The sequence below is a fragment of the Thalassophryne amazonica genome, chromosome 10 (genome assembly GCF_902500255.1).
Source record: "Thalassophryne amazonica chromosome 10, fThaAma1.1, whole genome shotgun sequence".
Classification (NCBI taxonomy): Eukaryota; Metazoa; Chordata; class Actinopteri; order Batrachoidiformes; family Batrachoididae; genus Thalassophryne; species Thalassophryne amazonica.
This window is the reverse complement of record NC_047112.1, coordinates 99,749,922-99,767,180: the sequence shown is the minus strand read 5'-3', so window position 1 is coordinate 99,767,180 and position 17,259 is coordinate 99,749,922. Positions and strand designations below refer to the sequence as shown.

The 17,259-nt window shown below is 42.4% G+C and overlaps 1 protein-coding gene across 1 annotated transcript in view; it reads right to left on the bottom strand.

Annotated features, from left to right (window-relative positions):
* Window positions 1-17,259, bottom strand: part of slc9a7 (solute carrier family 9 member 7) — a 152,597-nt gene that overhangs the window by 67,697 nt on the left and 67,641 nt on the right. The window contains exons 7-10 of the mRNA XM_034180614.1: window positions 7,226-7,367; window positions 6,802-6,907; window positions 3,937-4,025; window positions 3,341-3,454 (exon numbers count right to left, since the gene is read on the bottom strand). Of these exons, the coding sequence (XP_034036505.1) occupies window positions 3,341-3,454; window positions 3,937-4,025; window positions 6,802-6,907; window positions 7,226-7,367 (451 nt within the window). The remainder of the gene's footprint in view (window positions 1-3,340; window positions 3,455-3,936; window positions 4,026-6,801; window positions 6,908-7,225; window positions 7,368-17,259) is intronic.

The window sequence follows — 17,259 nt, the reverse complement described above, 5'->3', positions numbered from 1 at the left end:
TGATACCCTCATTCAGGTGTGCGACCAATAAAGAACCAACAGACACCTGAAGGAGCTAATGAGGCTGTGGCAGAACAGGGAGAGATGGAAAATATGGAGGGTAGGTGGTCCGTGAAGACCGGGTTGAGAACCAATGCTCTAACATAACATCGTCTTAACATATCATCGCAGACCCAAGAAATGATCAAGTAATCATGTAGCAAGGTCTACAAATTAGGCTAGCACTGATCTAGCACTTTTTTCCCCAGGAGCTGAAGAATGCAGGAATGCGTTAATTAAACATAAAGTATCAAGTAGACTTTATTAGCCCCCCAGGGGCAATTTGTTGTGCAGCCAGCAGTAGAACACATTCGGACATACATAGACATAACATGATCTAAAATATAGCATAAAAACTCACCATGAAAGGTCGTTTAAGGAAACGCCAGCAATCTTGTTGCACTCATTTACAATACGATCCAGACGGTTTTTGTTTTTCAAATTTAAAAACCCATATCAACAGATAAAAGAAATGGTAAGAACAGATTCAATAAAACAGGAATAAAACATCTTCATAAAAGTACTGTCCACATTAAAATGCCTGAGTTTACAGTAAAAATGCATGCGCTGGTGAGCTTTCTTACATACCTGGTCAATCTGGTGCTCAAAGGTTAATCCACTGTCAATAAAGGTTCCAAGGTACTTATAGTTCTGTACAACTTCCACAGCCAGTCCATTAATAACTACAGGAGAAATGTCATCCTGCTTTTTCCTAAAATCAATTAACATCTCTTTAGTTTTGTTCACGTTGATATCTAAAAAGGATGACTTACACCAGCTAATAAAATCTGACACCACAGGGCCATGGTCATGATCGTGTGAATTTAAAAGAGACACAATGACAGAATCATCAGCAAATTTAAGGATAAGTCGACCTTGATGTTGACTTTGACACGTTTGTATATAGAACAAAAAAAGAGGTGAAAGGACACAACCCTGTGGAGAACCAGTGGAAGAAATTAGAGCATCAGATAAAACGTCACTGACTCTAACCCGTTGAGATCTGTTAGTTAAAAAATCCATAAGCCAGCATAAAATTCCTGGGTCAAAGTTGTGCTCATTTTTTAACCTCTCTGCTACGATATGTGGCTGAATGCAGTTAAAAGCAGAAGAAAAATCAATGAATAAAAGACGTACAAAGGTTTTAGCCCCCTCTAAATGTGCAATTACTGTATTCAGTAAAGTGCAGAGTGCATCATCAGTTCCTCTACCTGACCTGTATGCAAATTGAAGAGAATCCAAATCATCTTTGACGAGGTCTAAAAGAGCATTTTTCACAATTTTTTCAAATGTCTTCATCACCAAGGAGGTAAGTGCAACAGGCCTATAATCGTTTAGCTGCTTAGGTACACTGATTTTTGGCACAGGAACAATTATTGAGTCTTTCCATAAACTGGGGACCTTGTGGAGACAAAGAGAACATTCAAAAAGAAAAGATCTCTGCCAGCTGATCAGCACAGTTCCTAAGAATGTGACCACCAATGCCATCGGGGCCCGGACTTTTCCTCTCCTAAAACATGAGAAGGTTGATACAAACCCTGAGTGCTATACACTTTACATGCATCCATGTTTTGGGATTACCTTTCACTGCTATGCAGATGATACTCAGTTATACATGCCGATAACTGCTGGTAATCTCATTCACATAAAATCCTCAGAAGATTGCCTTGCAGCAGTGAGAAGCTGAGTCTAGAAACTTCCTACTTTTAAACTCTGAAAAGACTGAAATGATGGTTCTTGGTCCAGTGAGACATCGGCATCAATTTGACCAGTTAACACTCAGCCTAGGGTCGTGTGTCATACATCACACTGACAAAGTGAGGAACCTTGGGGTAATTTTTGATCCTTCGTTGTCCTTTGGTCTCCATATTAGAAATATTACTAGGACTGCTTTCTTCCACCTGCAAAATATAGCGAAGATTCATCCCATCCTGTCTATGGCTGATGCTGAGACCCTGATCCATGCATTCATCTCTTCTAGATTGGACTACTGCAATGTTCTATTTTCTGGTTTACCGCAGTCTAGCATTAGGGGTCTCCAATTGGTTCAGAATGCTGCCAGACTTTTGACACGAATCAGAAAGTTTGACCACATTACACCCATTTTGGCGTCTCTTCACTGGCTTCCTGTCCCAGTGAGATCAGATTTTAAGGTTCTGCTACTAACCTATAAAATTATTCATGGACTGGCACCTCCCTACCTAGCTGAACTAATTAAACCTCACGTACCGGCCCGGGCTTTACATTCTCAGGGTGCAGGACTACTTTGTGTCCCTAGGGTGAATAAGAAGTCTGCGGGTCACAGAGCTTTCTCTTATCGTGCCCCTGTTCTGTGGAATGATCTCATTGCGTCAATAAAACAGATTCTGTGGAGACTTTCAAGTCCAGACTTGAAAGCACTTATTTTCCCTTTCATATGACTAGCATACTGGTAGTTTTGTTTTACGCTTTTTATTCTTTTAATTCATGTTATTAGTAATTGAAGTGGGCCGCGGCCTCAACTTTACCTAAATTCTGGGTCTTTTAGTGAAGATTAGGGCTAGCGGCCGGCGATCACCTTAGTATTTCTTCTGTTTTTCTTGTTGATTAATGCTGGCAAATTATACAGTATTTTTTGTCTTTCTGATGCCTGATTCTGTTTTTTTTCTCTGTTTTAGGTGCAGCTCCATCCAGAGATGGGAGTTGTGTTTGTGTTGGCGATCCTCCTGTCCTGTGCACCAACAGCAATTTCTTGTATATTCATCCGTGAATTGTTCTGTGAATTATTTCTGTAATTTATGTTTGTAGCATGGCCCAAGCAGAGAGTCACCCCTTTTGAGTCTGGTCTGCTTGAGGTTTCTTCCTCAGAGGGAGTTTTTCCTTACCACTGTTGCTCTGGGGGTTGGTAAGGTTAGACCTTACCTGTGTGAAGCGCCTTGAGGCAACTCTGTTGTGATTTGGTGCTATATAAAGGAAATAAATTGAAATTGAAATCCATGTCAGATATCGTGTATAAATATAAAACTTGACATCATCTCTCTTGGTCCACCGGTTGCAGAAACATAGCAGAAAATGTTTTTATGACCTTTCTCCGAGCCGCTCCACATCTTCTCATTTCACAATATTTAACCAAATCAGATTTCCACCATGTTTGAGAAAATCGGTCCAGCCATTTTTTGGTTGGGTGGGGGCTCAGCTCATTTACACACACGCACACAGAGATTATGCTACCCTGCTTTGCTGGTGTGCAGGGTAAAAACGAAAGCAGTAATTTGAATATGAAGACATGCAGAAACACACTTGTTCTGCACTGAAAGGATACAAAAGCTCCTATGATGAAGATGGGGCTGAAGATGTGGTTCTGGAAGGTGAACAGAGCCAAACCCATGTAGGAGAAGATGAAATTCTCAGCCAGGAAGTGCAGGACCTCAAAGAGCTGCACAGAGAATATTTGGAAAATGTTAAAATTGAGAAATGGGGAACAATTTCACAAAAACAAATGGGCAGAAAACTGCTGACACTGTTCTGATCACTGATTCCGTCAGAATGCAGAAAGACTTTCATTTTGTGCCACAGGCTAGAAGAACGACACTGTGATTATAGAGTTGACAGTGCCAGTGGGGGTTGTGGGGGCACCAACAAGAGTGATCACAGCAACACAAATAAAAACGCAGTCAGTAAAAATCAAAGACAACAAACAGCATTGTTCCCACTGTGGCACTGATCCACACTGTGCTGTAATACTGATCTGTATCCGCGCTCACGACTGCACTGCTCTGCACAGCAGCCGTGTCAGCAGAGATGTCCTCACACAGCTTTGATTGAGGTCACGGCGTGCTAATCACTCAGCCATCTGGCTCCGGGGCCATCGAGCTTCTTTAAAAAAAAAAAACAGGTGAATATGAACAAAGAGGTCACCTGTTTGGTGCGTTTTGTGGACTCCTCCGAGAGGTTGTTGTATGTGTAGTGAGCCTGTGTGATTCCACAGAACAGCACGGCCACGACGCCTGTCAAGCACATTTAATACAGAACACATCACAAAGTGGGCGGAGCAATCTCAAAGCACAATTACTCACCTCAGTCATGAGGCAGGATTAGCCTCCGAGTCAGTGTAGAGTCTCTGCTTCAGGTGTCTTAAAGTAACCATTACGTTAGATTTCAACAGTACATATGTTCATTTCTCAGACATCTTACAGTGGCAGAACTGAGTTTGACACCATCTAGTGGTAAGGTTTGAAATTGCAACCCATCCAATACCTTGTAATTGTAAACTAAAAAGGATGTGTTCACATGGAGAAACCCATGTGGTTTTGACCACACGACTGCCTTTCCCTGACGTCTGTACAGCAAACAACACAGACTCTGATGTTGTGTCTCCAGCCCATTTAATTGTATCATTTATAATGCCTTGTGAGCTTGAAGAGATCAACTTTGCAATGTTCAGGTTGTGTTTGTTTGTGTCCACATTGTATTTAATGTAGTAACCCACAGTTGGTTGTACAGAGCTATTTAGCAGATGCCAGTTTTAAGATTATTATACATGACGTGTGTGTAAAATTTTATTTCAAGAATAACTGCAGCAGAGCAGCACAGTGGCTTAGTGGTTAGCACTGTTGCCTCACAGCAAGGTCATGGGATCAGTTCCCACCTGTGGCCTTTCTGTGTGGAGTTTGCATGTTCTCCCTGTGTTTGCGTGGGTTCCCTCTGGAAAGCAAATGCTTTTTGGAACGCTAACACACCCAGCCTCTTTGTTTCAGTTGCTTGACTGGCTAGGTCCAAATAGTGTAGATGAAGTAGTTGTTTAGCAGCTTTAACACATTATGAATATTGGCTCTGTTTTGCAGCTGTAAGGGACAAATTTGTCACCGCCTGTTTTTCCCACTATTGGGTTCCTTGCACATATTCCACACAACTATATGACGAAAAACAGAGCAAAAAAGCGATACATTTGCCAATTTTCTGTACCAGCTAACTCCAATTAAGGATCACTGGAAGGGGGGGTGCTATCCCAGCAGTCATATGGTGTTAGACAGGGTACACCCTGGACAGGACATCAGTCTGTTGCAGGGCCACATATACTTTCACTGATTAACATCACTTTGAGCAGATGGGATGAGTTCATGAAATCACCTGCTGGAATCTGTGGCTGCAAAGAGAACCTGCACCCCTTTGGCCCTTTCTGGAATATCTTTGGACACCACTGACCAACAGTCAATTTAAACTTCCAGTTCATCTATCATGCATGTCTTTGGAGGTGAGAGGAAGCTGGAGGACCCGGAGGGAACCCACACAAACACGGGGAAACATGCAAACTCCACACAGAAAAGGCCACAGGAGGGAATCGATCCCACAACGTTCTTGCTGTAAGGCAACAGTGCTAACCACTAAGCCACTGTGCTGACGGCCTTGTGCCCTTGGTCACAGAAATGTTCGTAGTTCCATACATATTTGTGAGTTGGCAATATTTCCATGCAGCCTGGTCATAATAACTGTGAAAACTTCAAACTTCAGCATGATAATCACTGTGGAGATTTGGTTCTAAATGTTATTGGGGAGACTAGATTCAGAGAAAAAAAGGAAAGGAAAGAACAATTTTGTGTCCAAGTCAATTTTATTGGTTTGAAAATGGTGTGGGATACATGAAGGCTACAGTACTGGAATAGGAACTTGACCAGTCAAGGGATACAGCCTGTCCACAAATGAAATCCCTGGAAATTTATATAGGTCAGTGCTCATCAATCACACAAAATTTTTGGCTCTGTGACCTTCAAAACTAGGTGAAGGCCATTCATCATTGAACTTGACCTAGTCCTTTAAGAGATGCATCATTGCTCACAGTTTGGAAAACCTGTGTTATTTCTTTTAAAAGTTTTGAGAATACAGTGTTGTGGATATTTCTGTCTCATTACCTTCAAAAATAGATCAAGGTCAGTCCATTATTTAAACTGGCCTAGACCTTGAAGAATGCATGTTTGCTTTAAATTTGATGAACCTGTCTAAAATCCTTGGAAAGTTACTGCGAGTACAGTCTTCATGCAACACAGACATTAGTTTAGACTCTGTAACCCTCAATATATGGTCAAGGTCACTCATCACTGAGCATCAGGGATGCAGCCCTGCTGCAAAGATTGCCACAACTGCCATAAGCACACAAGCGCTTGGTAAGGGAGGGGTAACATTTGGTTGCAGTGTAAAACCTCAGCACTCAATGGCAGTGAAAACTCGATCATGCCGCTTTAAACTAGGCAAGTGCTTTAATTAACAACTCCTAACTCAGATTTAAATTTTAATCCTCTTGCGCAGCAGTGAGCATTTTTGAGACTTAAAGTTAACTGTAGCACCTTTGTTTTAATAATTATTTAGATATATATGAAAATCTGTTTCATCCTTGATCAAACCTTGGCTTGAGGCTGGCAAATTGTGGCTGAAATTTCATATCGTTTAGAGATAATTCATTGTGCTACTCCACCCTGAAACTGCATAAATAGCGATGCAACAGACTAAAGTTGTCCCATCGCCAGTTCCTACAATCATTGTCACCAGTGTCTTGGTGGCTTCTCTCACTCATTTCCTTCTTGCACATTATTTCCTGTGACCCAACAGAAAGGAGATTCGCCTTTGAAATCAATTAAGTCTAATCAGTTTCAGGTTGATATGCACCACTTATTTTATAAATTGTTGAAATGGTTTTCATTTGTGTTTAAATGAGATACACTTCAGACTATTGGCAGTTCTGCCAACATCAAACCATCATCACGCTCCATATACACTGATGGCGCTCACCTGTAAAGCCGCAGGCCTCAGCCAGCAGAAAGGTGCTCCATGACATGAGGAAGAACAGCGCTGTCTCCAGCAGGGGGAAGCAGTGCAGCTTGGTGAACTTGGTGACGTAAGAATTCAGTTAAAGAAGGGAAAAAAAAAAAAGAAGACGAAGATGACGACAATCTGCATTTTTTTCAACTTCTGTAAAACAGAAAATGTTCCCACCCACAGCTACTTGTTGGTTTGTTAGCAGAATAGGATGCTACTGTAACATCTTGAAGCTTGCTTTGATCTGGAATAGCTGTCACTGCCTGTATTTTAGAAGTGTGAATCAAAGAGCAGATCTGGGAAATGCATTCTCATGTTCAAAAGATATGTCAAGATTACAGAACATTCAGAAATTAATAAATAAATTTCAGTTTAATGATTGCTCAGAAAAGGATATGAGGGCAGTGACGACGGCTGTGGCTGCACCCATCACAAAGGAGCCACTGAAAATCCCCAGGAACACACCCACCGACTTGAAAAAGGCTGAAGCATCAAACATGTGCATATTTGCACCACTCGGCTGGTAGGCCACAATGGAACTGAAATAAAAAAGCAATCATGTAAATGTTTAACCACATTTAATATGTACATCATGCAGTTTATTTGTGATATGATGGAAGAAGGTTCTATTAGGATGTGATTTGTTCTGCTCCTGTAGAGGGAGGCAAAATACTACTGCTCAGTTTCACACTTTAATGTTGAATTTCACCACAATGAGAGAAAACTGGCTCAAAACAGTACTGAGGTCCTGAAATGTGGCCTGTGAGGTCGTGTTGTGTCACCAAGCAACATCGCACTGAATAGACAAACATGTAAAACATAGTTATTACTGTACTGCATAACCACAGCATTTCTAACAAGCTGCCCATTTGTATAATCACCTCACTCAAAATCTAAAGAAGCAGAAAGGGGAGAATTGTTACAAGTGTTCAACTCATAAGTTGAACACATGTTCCAATGCCAAAATGACTTTGTGGAGATTTAAGTGAATTTATTTTGAACTGTACTTGTGTATGTGTCTATGATCACACACTACTTTGTTTCATAAACTGCACCAAAGTTATTTTGAGAATAAATCAAAATGGCTTCGTCCTTCCTTCGTCGTTTCTTCTTTCTTTGGTGAAGATGAGCTCTACTGTTTCTCTGATTAGTTTCATTTGGGCCGGTGTGAAAGTTGTGATTCTACAAGCCACAAAACACCCACTTCAACATCACAGCAAGATTTTGATCTCCAAAAGCTTCATGTTACATCAAGGTCCGTCATGTTCTAGCTTACAGGTGTGCAAATCGCTGTCATGATTTTGGCCTGATCAGGGCTTTGAGCCTATTTCCCCCCCCCCCCTTGTTCTCTTTCTGCCCCAGCTCTGATTTATTAGTTGTTTATTTTCATTATGGTTTATTCTCTGTTCTATTTTACTTTGCCACTTTTCATACTTCAGCCATGGCTCAGTTCTATTCTAGTTTGTTTTGTGGGTTTTTGTTTTCATTGTTTATGATTTAGTTATCAGTTATGCTGTAATGTCGGGCTTTGTTTTCTGTTATCATGTAGTCTCTGTTTTTCCTTTAGTTGGTTCAACCACTTTGTTTTCTTAGTCAGTTCCAGTTTAGTTTTACTTTGATATTTGTTCGCTGATTAGTTCTCATGTCTGTTTCTAGTTCTCCTCATAGTTCTATTATATTCTGTGTTAGCTTTGTTCTCAGTTTACCCTCACACCCATCTGATTTGGTTCACTTCACATCACTGCACCTGCCTCGTATCTTTCACTCACTCTTGGCACCTGTTCATGCATCTTTGTATCTCGCATCACTCTACCATATAGTCCTCCCTCACTATCTTGCGTAGTGTATCATCTTTGTCCAGCAGCCACACCCCTCCTTTCTAGAATCTTCCCTCCACATGTGCACCTTGTTACCTAATCAGCCTGCACGTGCGCCTCATTAACACCACCTGTTATTTAAGCCCTCACAGTCTCATAGCTCACTGCCAGATTGTTGTCTTTTGTACACAGCTCTGTTTTTGTCTAGCTGTGTACTGTATTTTTGCTCTGTGTTTTTGGCTGCGCCTTTTGCCTTATCCCTGATGTCTGCGTTTGCTTGTGCCATTGAACCCTGCTCGTCAGTGACTGTTTTTGCCTGATCCCGATTATACCTCTACTCCTCTGAATGACCACATGTACCGTACCTGTGCCTGCAATAAAGACCATGTTATCTCTTACACCAAAGCCAAGTCTGGGAGTCTGCATTGCGGGTCCAGCCGCTCCGGGTTGCTTCGGTTTAGCAATTGCATGAGGACACACACAGAGGGGTTATTGTTTTTTTTTTGTCCTGTGCTGTTGAGAGTGAAAAAATTAACTGTCAGGTTGGTGCAAATCCGTTAAGGTGCCAGAAAGCCTTCCTCGATCACGGCTAGTGCACTCCCATTTAAAGAACATGTCTCGTGGTTTCTCACATCCCAGTTAGCAACACAACATCAAAGTATTCATGACTGTAAGTCTCTCTGTGCACATGCGCTCATAATTAGCAGTTTCTGATGTTTTTTTATTGCTCTCGCTGAGTGAGTTAACAGGTGTATTTCCGGAAAACATCTCATTCTGCAATTCTCAGCATGTGACGTACTTATTAGCAAAACAGAAACATCTGATGGCTGACAAACAGAGGGAAACAAATGCAGTTTTGTCCGTTAACGAAGCGTCTGAGCTTTTATCTGAAAGTGATGGCTCGGATTTACAGAGGAGATAAACATCACCCTGAAATTGTTAACTTTTTCTGAGTATGTCGGATTTTGAAACCTAAAGTGTTGTGACGCTGCTGTTTGTGTCACAGGATGCTGGTTTACTGCTGCTGTGAACATGACGTGCCTGGACACACAGATGTATGTCTCATATTGGAAAACTCTGAAGATGCCATTTTCAGGAGACAATGGACTCTCTAACGTGCCACAATCGTGACAGATTTTGAGTTGAAGGCAGAACTGGGATCGGATATTATGCATGCGCGCGATCAGAACCTAAGAGCAAGTGGACCTGGACATTATTCTCTGGCCGGGCATCCGGACCTGAGGACTAATAGAACTCACTATCCTCACCGTTGAGCCGAGTGAGGACTAGTGGACCCTGTTACGGCATATGTTGTCATAGGGTATACATTGTTTCAGGGCATATATTGTCACCATGACAATATATGCACTGTTCAAAGGCACAAGCACATAATGTCACCAGCACATATTGTCCCAAGCGACAATATATACTGACAGTCAAAGCACACATCGTTGCTGGTCATCAGAGCAGAACTAAAACTTGATGTTTAACTATGAATTGTTTTTTTTCCTCTCCGTTTATTTAATATGCTGTTTAAATTCAGCGGGTGGTGTCATCTATCACTCTTTTCCTACAGCAGTTGTTTTTCACAGGCTGTTTGCCCGCTGCTCTGTGTGTAGCTTTCCACAGTAGATCAGGGCTACTTTGCCATTTGGTGGCTTACATTTGTAACACCTAGTGTCAGTTTGTGGGCTGTGAGTGCCACCTCTCACTACTGCTCTTACAATTAACACCTGGGTGTGAGCGCTCTTGCTCGCTGCACCTCAAAATTTTGTGTCTCTCTTACTGCTGCACCCACACGCGCTAATGTCTATTGCACTGGTGCATGTGTGAAGCAGAGATGTCCTCTGCGACACTGGCACCACACTCGCGTAAGCGACCACATGCTGAGCCCCTTACTGCTACGGCGAAGAAGGGTGCCCATGACTTTAACTTGTCTAATAAGGTTGACAACCTGGCCTCTGAATTTGCTCATATAGTGAGGAGGAGCTGATCCCCCCACCCACCCACCCCACACTGCCAGCCATCGTGATGATGATGTGATGTCAATTGCGGCATCAGAGTCTTTTTTTGCCGGGACCTGCAAAAAAAAAGACTCTGATGCCACAATCGACATCAGAGTCTTTTTTGGGGGGACCAGCTGGGTTGGATTGGAGATCAACATCAGGGGGAGCATTCCCCCTGTCCTACAACCACGAATTCCCACACTTTAGATGGTGATGCTCCTCTGGCGTCTGAGACTGGCCTGTTCGTTGTTATACGGGCCGTTCAGTTGGCCTCGTCACGGCTTGGTGTGGATGCTCCTCCCATGGAGACTGCCTCTTCTAGTGCCTTTTTTAGGGACACTCGGAAGCCAGCTATCAGTATCCCACCCTCCTTGCCATATATTGAAGAGCTGCAGAGGTGCTGGCCTGACCCAAAATCCTTCACCCATATGCCACAGGATTGCAGGGCGCTGTGCACAATGTCTGATGCACCACAGTATGGCTTAGACCACATGCCTCCAGTGGATAGTGTTGTTAGTAGCCTGACTGTAGCAACCGTCGATGATGCCCGGCCAGAGGCCCGTTGCCCGCGACCTCAATGTAGGGTCACTGATGACCTCCTTACCAAGAGCTATGACACTGCAGCTCGAATTGGTCATCTAGGGAACTCTCTGTCTCACCTTGCCCTTGCACTCTCCTGGTCTCTCCAGGATAATGGAGCTGACACACAGAGCCTGAGTGATGCTTCGCTCCGGGCTTTCACCTATTCAGTGAGGAAAATAAGTATCTGGAGGGGTCCAGAAATATCCAGAAATCACAATGTATGATTTTTTAATAATTTATTTGTATGTTACTGCTGCAAATAAGTATTTGAACACCTACCAACCAGAAAGAATTCTGGCTCTCACAGACCTGTTAATTTTTCTTTAAGAAGCCCTCTTATTCTGCACTCTTTACCTGTATTAACTGCACCTGTTTTAACTTGTTACCTGCATAAAAGACACCTGTTCACACACTCAATCACACTCCAACCTGTCCACCATAGCCAAGACTAAAGAGCTGTCTAAGGACACCAGGGACCACAGTCACAAAGATTACATTAGTAACACATGATGCTGTCATGGTTTAAAATCCTGCAGGGTGGCAAGGTCCCCCTGCTCAAGCCAGCACATGTCCAAGCCCGTTTGAAGTTCACCAGTGACCATCTGGATGATCCAGAGGAGGCATGGGAGAAGGTCATGTGGTCAGATGAGACCAAAATAGAGCTTTTTGAAATCAACTCCACTTACCATGTTTAGAGGATGAGAACAACCCCAAGAAAACCATCCCAACCATGAAGCATGGGGGGTGGAAACATCATACTCTGGGGGTGCTCTTCTGCAAAGAGGACAGGATGACTGCACCGTATTGAAGGGAGGATGGATGGGGTCATGTATTGTGAGATTTTAGCAAACAACCTCCTTCCCTCAGTAAGAGCATTGAAGATGGGTCATGGCTGAGTCTTCCAGCATGACAATGACCCCAAACACACAGCCAGGGCAACTAAGGAGGGGCTCCCATAAGAAGCATTTCAATGTCCTGGAGTGGCTTGGCCACTCTCCAGACCTGAACCCAATAGAAAATCTTTGGAGGGAGCTGAAACTCCAAACCTGAAAGATCTAGAGAAGATCTGTATGGAGGAGTGGACCAAAATCCCTGCTGCAGTGTGTGCAAACCTGGTGAAAAACTACAGGAAACGTTTGACCTCTGTAACTGCAAACAAAGGCACTGTACCAAATATTAACATTGATTTTCACAGGTGTTCAAATACTTATTTGCAGCAGTAACATACAAAAAAATAATTAAAAAATAATACATTGTGATTTCTGGATATTTTTTTTTTTTAGATTATGTCTCTCATAGTGGACCTGCACCTAAGATGAAAATTTCAGACCCCTCCATGATTTCTAAGTGGGAGAACTTGCAAAATCACAGGGTGTTCAAACTGATGTCCACTCTGACCATAGCCCGGCACAAGGTGTGGCTGGCTCAGTCCCCTCTGTCTGAGACTTGAAGGGGATTCACTATGCACTCTGCCTGTTATCCCAGGTCAAGTTTTCGGCCCTGCAGCCCAGCAGGCCCTGGAGTGTGCTGTTCAGGCTAACAGGTCTCGGCAGCAATTTGCCAAATTACAGCACACTCCCAGGTGCCAACCTAAGTCTGGCTTCCTTCCAGCTAATGGATGTGCTCCCTGGAATTGGGGTGTACCGCAATGAGCCCATTCAGCAGTCTATCTTTCGGCCACCCGTGGGTAGGCCACCCATGGGTGGACCAGCCAGAATTGGCCACTGTGACGGACAGGACCATCGTGCTCACCTCTCAAAATCAGCGCATTCTACAGGGGACAGCATAGTCGAACATTCTGGCTCATTCTTTGGGTCTTTTGTCGCTTTTGATGCTTTCAAAAGCGATCGTGTTAAAAATTAATTTCAGCTTCTTAGTAATTGCAAATGTACCAGAGAAAACACCGGAATTAATCGGTTATCGATTATCTGTAACTTCCGATACATTTTTGGGTGGTTTATCGGTTTATCTTTATCAAAGATAACTTTTCAGTTATCTTATCTGTTATCGAAGTTAATTTTTGGGTTATCTGTGCCCACCACTGGCGCAGGGCCACAGCTGTCGGGTTTGACAACCAATACGGAGCCACCAGTCATTTCTCGTTCTCAGGCAGGAGATTCTCGAGTTCCTGAAGAAAGGAGCCACAGAGCGGGTCCACAGTTCAGATCATCTAAGGGGGTTCTATTCAACCTATTTTGTAGTTCCTAAAAAGGATGGTGGCTTTCGCCCCATCCTCAACTTCAGGAAGTCGAATCAGTATGTGAAAGTGCTGCGTTTTCACATGCTCCGCACAATGGAAATTCTCCAGACAATGTTGCTGGGGGACTGGTTTACCAGTGTGGACCTGAAGGATGCCTGTTTTCACATCCTAGTGTCAGTTCACCACAGGCAATTCCTCCAGTTTGCCTTCGAGGGACAGGTGTACAAGTTCAAAGTCTTCCCCTTTGAGCTTTCATTTGCTCCCCGTACATTCACCAGGTGCGTGGCAGCAGCACTCTCTCCCTTGCAGGCTCACAGGATATGGATTCTTTCATATCTGGACAACTGGCTTGTATGCGCACAGAGCCGGCAGCAATCATTCGACAACACTTCAAGTCTACATGGTGGGGTATGCATGTATACAGACTTTGTACATCCAAAGATACAAGGATATCATCACTTGCACAATTTCAATTATTGATTAAGTTTAGAACATCAGTAGTATCCCCAAGATACGAAGGTAAACTGTGTACAAATTTTCCCAGAAGAAAAATCAACAAATTGTGAAAGGGGCTCAGTAAGACTCCCTATCCCAGAGACAATAGGCCATAAAGGGGGATCATCCAGAGCTCTAAAATACTGATCGTGCCACTTTACTTAAGAAATCTAAATCTCCTTCAACATCTAAACTGTTTTTTTTCTACCTGCTATACTCCACTAGCGAGAAGAATAAAAAAACATAATTTACAAATATTGGCACGTTCTTAAGAGCAATCCAACACTTAAAGACGTGTGCTGAGCTGCTCAAATTTATATTCAGACATGCTCATAATATTCGTGATCAACTGGTTCATTCAGATAGGCCTACTCCTGTCTCGACTACTTGGCTTTCCAGCCCACCGAAAGGTTGCTTTAGATGCCGTAATTATGCACAATGTTCTAATTCCACCAATGCAAAATGCTTCTCTCACCCCTGTACTGTAAGCAATATTCCATTTCTTCTTTTATCAACTGTCGCACTACACACGTAGTATACCTTCTAAAATGTCCTTGTGGATTGGCATGTATAGGCCAAACAAAACGTCAGCTCAGGTCACGGATAGCTGAACATAAAACCGCAATCCGTACTCAGAATTTAACTTGTGTCATGGTGAGGCATTATAAACAGGCTGGTCAAGGCTCTCCAGCATCTTTAAAATTCTGGGGGATTGAGAAAATTACAGTCCCACCCAGAGGAGGTGACACCATTAAAAAAACCTTTATGTAGAGAAGCATTTTAGATTTAGACTTTGGGTACTTTGGAACCATTTGGTTTGAATTAAGAATTGAACTTAATTTGTTTTCTTTAACATTAATATTTGTTTTTTTTTTCTCTGGGTTACTGTCATTTTATGATTGTTCTTTTTTAATTGGGATGGTGTGTCACTAATTATGAACTAATTACAAATTGAGTGAGTGCCTTGATTGATGGATGGTAATGCTCCCTTACATATTATGACACCTGGCTCCTGTTAGTATTTAGGCTGCACCATCCAGGTCTTTTCAGGACTCTGAGTATGTGATTTGCACATCGAAACGTTCTATGTCTTTAGCACCTTAATAAACTTTTCAGCACCTACTTCTGTTTTGCACCAGCTGTTTTCCTTTTTTACAAGTCAGTCCTACATGGTTGCACTGGATTTTTGTGCTGTACAGAAGTGCAGAGATCTCTCCTTTTTTCTTAAAACATTTTTTTTTTTACTTTGAGAGATTCTGTGGATGTGTACACGTGTGTGTGTGCAGCTGTTTTAACCCCCAATTTACACAGATGTCTGGTTGAATTTGAACACTATATCAGCAGTATTAAGCTTATAGACTGTCAAATGTCATAAAACTGTCAATCTCTATAAGGAACTTTTTAAGAGAATTAATGTTGAATAATCCCTTATAAAAATAATTAAAAAAAACTTAAACAACTTACATGCAGCTGTTACACGGTTTTAACCTGCATGTCAGCTGTTTATTGCTGCTTAATGGACGTGGAATGTCTGACATTTTCACAAGCAAAATGATGACACATATATATCTGTGTCATCATGTCTGTCATATATATATGTGATTTTTCACCATTATATACACAACACTTAGCTTTTTTTTTTTTTTTTAAACAGGCTGCGTTTATGACTTAAGGCTGCAGGTGCACAAAACCTTCTCACGGCTGCAGCTTTTACACTGACTGCATCAGAATGAACAGTTATCCCTTAAAAACGAATCATCATAACGACATCACATGTGTGTAAACTTTGGAATTAATCGTTGCCTCATTCCATTGAAGCGCATGCTGGGACTCTTCTAGTAGCTACGTCACTTGTCAGAAACACCTGAGTACTTTGTTTTTGGACGTCTCTGTGTTTGTTGCGAATGCCGTATGCTTTGAAATTGGCCACAGAAGTGCACAAAGTAATCCCGGTTGATTATCGGATGGTCACTAACAGCCTAAATCTAAATTGTTATGATTTCAATGTGACATATCCTTTAAAAAGGCAGCTGCCCCTCTGGTTGATGTCATGTTCACACTACTACAAAAGCACGTTTGGTCTTCCATGGTTAGAGGTTTTTAATTAGTGCTACAAGTTGTTATCATAGCAGTTATTGGGACGCAGATTACTTGTCTGATGTGAGGTGAGCTTTTGGTGACAGCCAAGCTGCATGTCCACTTGTGCTGAATTGACACTGGAGCTTTCAAAAGCCCAGAATGAACCATCAGCCGCAGGAAAGGTATAAGACAAATGTCTCCGCCTGATTTACGCTCAAGGTTGTTAACATGCACAAAACATTCTGATGAACTCAGTTGACATCAGCTGACAAGGACCTCATTTTGCACTTTATCAAATTAACTTTATTCATAAAATCACAGCCCTGATCATTGTGCGCCCGTTGACAGTGATATTGAAACGATATTGCCCCCCATTTCCCATTCTTGCTTGATGTACGACTTCAGTTGTTCAACAGTCCGGGGTCTCCGTTGTCATATTTTGCGCTTCATAATGCGCCACAAATTTTCAATGGGCGACAGGTCTGGACTGCAGGCAGGCCAGTCTAATACCTGCACTCTTTTACTATGAAGCCACGCTGTTGTAACACGTGCAGAATGTGGCTTGGCATTGTCTTGCTGAAATAAGCAGGGACGTCCCTGAAAAAGACGTTGCTTGGATGGCAGCATGTGTTGTTCCAAAACCTGGAGGTACCTTTCAGCATTGATGGTGCCATCACAGATGTGTAAGTTGCCCATGTCATGGGCACTAACACACCCCCATACCATCACCGATGCTGGCTTTTGAACTTTGCACTGGTAACAATCTGGATGGTCTCTCTCTTCTTTTGTCCAGAGGAAACGACAAACTGTGTTAACTAACAATGGTTTTCTGAAGTGTTCCTGAGCCAACGCGGCCCTTTACACAATGATGTTGGTTTTTAATGCAGTGCGGCCTGAGGGATCAAAGGTCACGGACATTCAATGTTGGTTTTCGGCCTTGCGCTTAAATGTATAAAGTTCTCCAGATTCTCTGAATCTTCTGATTACAGTGGTCCCTCATTTATCGCGAGTTACGTTCTAAAAATAGCCCGCGATAGGTGAATTCTGCGAAGTAGTCAGCATTTTCTCACTTTTCTCTCCTGTATAAACACTCTCAAAGTTCAAACCTTAGTAGAAAAATAAGTCCAGTATTATAGAATGAAACCAAAGATCAAAACCTGTTTTCAGGCCCAAACATTTGTTTGAGAAATAAAAATAGAACGTTTTCCTATAAATAATTATGATGGCTTTTAGAACTAACAAATTTAATTTT